Source organism: Limulus polyphemus, unplaced genomic scaffold, assembly GCF_000517525.1.
Source record: "Limulus polyphemus unplaced genomic scaffold, Limulus_polyphemus-2.1.2 Scaffold1335, whole genome shotgun sequence".
Classification (NCBI taxonomy): domain Eukaryota; kingdom Metazoa; phylum Arthropoda; class Merostomata; order Xiphosura; family Limulidae; genus Limulus; species Limulus polyphemus.
Window position 1 is genome coordinate 15,723 of NW_013666945.1, and position 4,544 is coordinate 20,266.

Here is a 4,544-nt window from a genome sequence, read left to right on the forward strand (position 1 = left end):
CGTGGGATTTTATGACGAGACCACAGTTGAAAGTGTGTATTAAACTCTGAACTCTTCAAACCACAGCTGACACGCTAACATCTAGGCTACGCCCGGCTCGCAAAAGACTGCTCATATTATGGGCATTATATATATATCCATATATCGTAATAGCTATTTCACTGAGAGATACCTTGAACAGGCGATGTCATTTCCAATATATTTTGATTGTTCTAAGCTTCAGCTGAACTAACCCTTAAAAGAATGCCAGAACTTTGTTATGGGCTGACTGCCCTACCACACCTAGTCTTGACGAAACGCTCTTCGTACAGCACACGGATGTATGTGAATAGCTGGCGAACCCTGCTTCCCCCTATAGTTGCTATACATCTGTTTAAAAATAAGGGATGATAAAATAATAACAGAGGAGTAGACGAAACAGGTACTTACTCTTCTTCCAGCTTCGTTATTATGAAGGTTCATCAACTTGCGGCCCTGTTCTCTGGAACCTTTTCGGAAATTATTTTCTCTTTCTCGAACGTCAACGAAACCTTCTGCGAAACGATAGCCATACTCAATGTTGTCTCCACAGCCTCCCCAAATCCAGTCGCGATGGAGTTTCTGCGGTCGGTTGGCTCGACTACAGCCGCAGCTTCCAAGCTGTCCATCCCGACACCCACGGGCAATGCTGTGGACGACACCAGCAGCTGTGATAGCATGGACGAAGGCCGTTTCTCTGCTCGCTAAGAAACAATGGAAGACTTTTAAGTAAAGGGATCCCAATATCAAAGATGAATAAAAGACAAGTAATATACACACCATTCTACACAAATGAATAATGGACGATCTATGAACAACGTGACTATTTTATACATTGATAAAATCGTAATGGCGAAACCTTGAATGAAATAAAGTTGGTTGTTTTTTAAATCATTATTGTTATCTGGAGAGTAAAATGTTTGTATTTCCCTAACTTTATTACCAAAATGTCTAAGCCCCTCCAGTATGCATTACAAATTTGAAAAAACGACAAAAGTACACAAAATGTTTGTTTTCTCCCAAAATTTAAAAGAAATGTGAACGCAGGTAAACTAGTTGGCCAAAACACGTTAGTGTAGTTTACTTAAGACGACGATGATTAATGACTTGGCACATTTCCAAACGATTCATTGTATTCCATCTAATACTTTACAGCGTCAGTGTTGAATTTTGAGAATATATGTCCCTACTTAAGATATTTAAAATTCTTACTAAATATGGCCAATAAGATTACCGTGTAGCTGTTATTGATAAACATAGATAGGTTGCACTGCTTAAAATGCAACAGTTGGAAAAAAACATATTTTTTTTACTGCGTTGGACAAAAACCAGTTTTTTTTTACGCAATATAATCACTAGTTATCCCTACACGTACATAATACACCTATAACTCAACTCATAGTGAGTGTCAACCCTAGCGAATGTTTCTTGACATGAATATCCTTAAAAAGTAAATATAATTACTCTACTCATGCGCTGTTTCTTTCACACCTCGGGATGGAGGTAGTTAAAATACCCATCTAAGGAAAAGAATTGAAGGGTGTTAAAACAGACCTATAACCTCTTGTTCCCCACAGAGTGTTAACATGTGCAATTGCTAAACCGTACTCTTTTTAATAATTACATATATAGTTCATGAAATGTGTTGGCATTTTAAACGCTAAATCGTGCAGCATTCTGTCTCAATGCATATAAATATATCTTTGTAAGAAGTCATTTTGTTACTTGATTATATGTTTTAGAACCTGGGGTGTTAGTTTTACATCTCTGAATTCTAGCACTCTGACGCTCATCTCAAAAACATAAAAAAAAAAGAAAGGAAAAAAATTGATCCCTATCCGGGGTTTGTACACGCTAGGCATGTCGAAAAATATCATTGTAGGTAGGAGCACGAAGAGAATATTACAAAAGAATTATAAACTGTCGCACCAGGAGTGATTTAAACCATATTATACACGTTAAGTTTTATACTAATGATGATGATGACTTTTGCTGTTGTTGTTTTTCAGTGAAAAGTCATGATGGATACTTTGAAAGTTTTGAAAGGTTGACATCATAGTTTTAGTTTCGAGACCCTTTTCTACGTATACTGTTTAGAAATATACACACATTTATTGATTTAATAGAACAACTTTTCATCAGGCTGGAAAGTGTGTGGTGAAACACCATCTAACTTTCTCTTCCATGAAGAAGCTCTGAATTGTTAGCAGTAGTAATTTACTTTTCTTTCTTCCTTGAAAGTCTTGTGACCACGTTATTTGCATAAGTAAAAAGTAATAGATTTCTACTTGATGCACTGATCATTATTACTAATTTTTACACAATTTATTAAAGAACAAAACACAACGTAAGCCTATAGGCAGCTGACTTTTCTTGCCAACACCTGCGACAATTCATGTTTTTTTCTTCTACAAAGTATCCGGGCATATGATAAACACGAAAATCTGGAATGGTAGTTTTTCATGTGCCGTGTAACCCAAACACACCTCATATCGTTATGTTTAAACTGGCAGTAAACTTGACTTGAATGTGAATCCTCACGTGTAAACAATATTACTTTTATAATTCAGAATCCAGAATCTTGTTTCATTACTAAGTCTTTGAAAACAGTCTTTAAAATGCAAGCATATGCATTACCTACAAAAAACATTTTAGGTTATTTTCAATGGAAAAGTGCAATAAACGTGTGGTTGGACTTTAAATTTACTAGAAGTTGGTAATGTTGTAAATTTGAGATTGTTAGAATCCTAGTTTGCAACTAAATATTCTTTTCTGCCTTTAGCTTTTTCGTCTAGTAAAAACTATAATTTAATTTCTGATTTGTTTCTTCGGCCTTCTTTCTTAGCAGAGTGTCTTTATATGTTGATTTTTATTTCCTGTTCTTTATGTTCTTTATATTTTCATATAACGCTAAAACTGGGTTTCGATACCTGCTAGATCTTTTCGTCTTTTGTGTTACACCAACATGTTCTCGGGTAAATTACGTTTGTTGTGATCATTGCGTCCTTTTCAATATTATGTTAGATGCCATTAACAACATTCAAGCATTTTTTTTTTTTACTTTCATATTATCGATATATTTTGTAACGTTCAATTATATAATTATTATCGCTTTTCGTATAAATTATTGTTCTAACTATCTGCACGTGAGATGAATTTACTGATCGACAGCCAATGGAAGTGGCAATTACAAATTATATCGCACACTGATGTGAATGTGAAGTTAAACCTGAGATTAAAACTGGAGGAGAAACTTGTTAAACACGCTGCCAATAAGTGTCTATTCAAAACAGAGTAAGAAATGGTCAGTTATCCCTCGACAAGCCTAAGTTTAAAAGTGTTATTTTTATTATTTTGAAATGCTGTCAGGATAACATTAATCCTAGTATTATCGGTGGAGTCATATGTTGACCACATAAGCACATTTTTCTAAACTATTTATATAGCAGGTTAGTAGCACATAAAGTGTAAACAAAAAACAAAAAAAAGAAGCACTGCTTGCTTCTATACCATGGCATACATTTTACATAGAAAACGAGTGATCTCATCCAGTTCTTTACACAGACAAACATGACATTACTGAATACGAGTGCAGTATGCAGATCCTACCGGCGGTGAACGGTATAAAAACAAGTCTTTAATTTAAAGTCTAAAAAATATTCAACGAACTCTCAGAATTCATGGTTTATAACAACAGTTCCTGCTATAGTGTATAATAGCGTAATAAGAACTATATATATATATTTATTTATTTATGTACTGTGTTTATAAATTGGAGCCTAAATTATGAAAAATGTTAACATGTTAACAAAGATGACTTGGAAATGTAGTCTTTAAGATCATGTAAAAATGAATACATATTATTGACTTAATATCTTTCATTCTTATGGAATGTATTTCGACATAAAGCAACATATACTTATAAAAACATAAGAAATTTGTTAAGCTAAGATTTAAAAATCAACATACTTTTGTTAAATGAGTACAAAACCAATAACTCTGTCGCGTGATTTTATAAGAACTGTCTTAACTCTGCACGTGGCGATAAGAATTAGTATAACTCTTTTACTTCGCTGTAACAACCAACATAAGTCTGCCGTGTGACAACAATAATGAATATAGCGTTGTCGTGTGGCGCCCAGATCACTGCCAACCTGATGAGCTCTGGTATTAGGTGAAAGGGCTCCTCGGCACTGGATATGGCAAACGTAATGCTGTTGACATAATATAATATATTCTACTTTGCTTTCACTCATAGATTCTTAGACTTACTAATGAAGTTTTCTATTGTTGACGCTGTGATTGCCTGATCCACTCTGGGAACAAAATGATTAGGTTGCTGACTCACCAATTCTTGTGGTTAATAGTAAAATTTATTTAAATAGAATAATAATACATAAATAAATATTCAGCTGTAAATTGAAAATAAATTAAATAATGTTGTGTTATTAATTCTTACCCTAAACGCCTGATTTGTAAATGACTTCAATAAAATTGATAATGATTGTTTGTTTTGTTTTTGTTTG

The 4,544-nt window shown here is 33.9% G+C and overlaps 1 protein-coding gene across 1 annotated transcript in view; it reads right to left on the bottom strand.

Moving 5' to 3' along the window:
• Positions 1–429: 429 nt before the first annotated feature.
• LOC106463146 (protein Wnt-5b-like) overlaps positions 430–4,544 on the bottom strand; it is a gene marked incomplete at its 3' end in the record, with an annotated part of 38,253 nt that continues 34,138 nt past the window's right edge. Inside the window, exon 3 of the mRNA XM_022390570.1 lies at positions 430–722. Coding sequence (XP_022246278.1) covers positions 430–722 — 293 coding nt within the window. The remainder of the gene's footprint in view (positions 723–4,544) is intronic.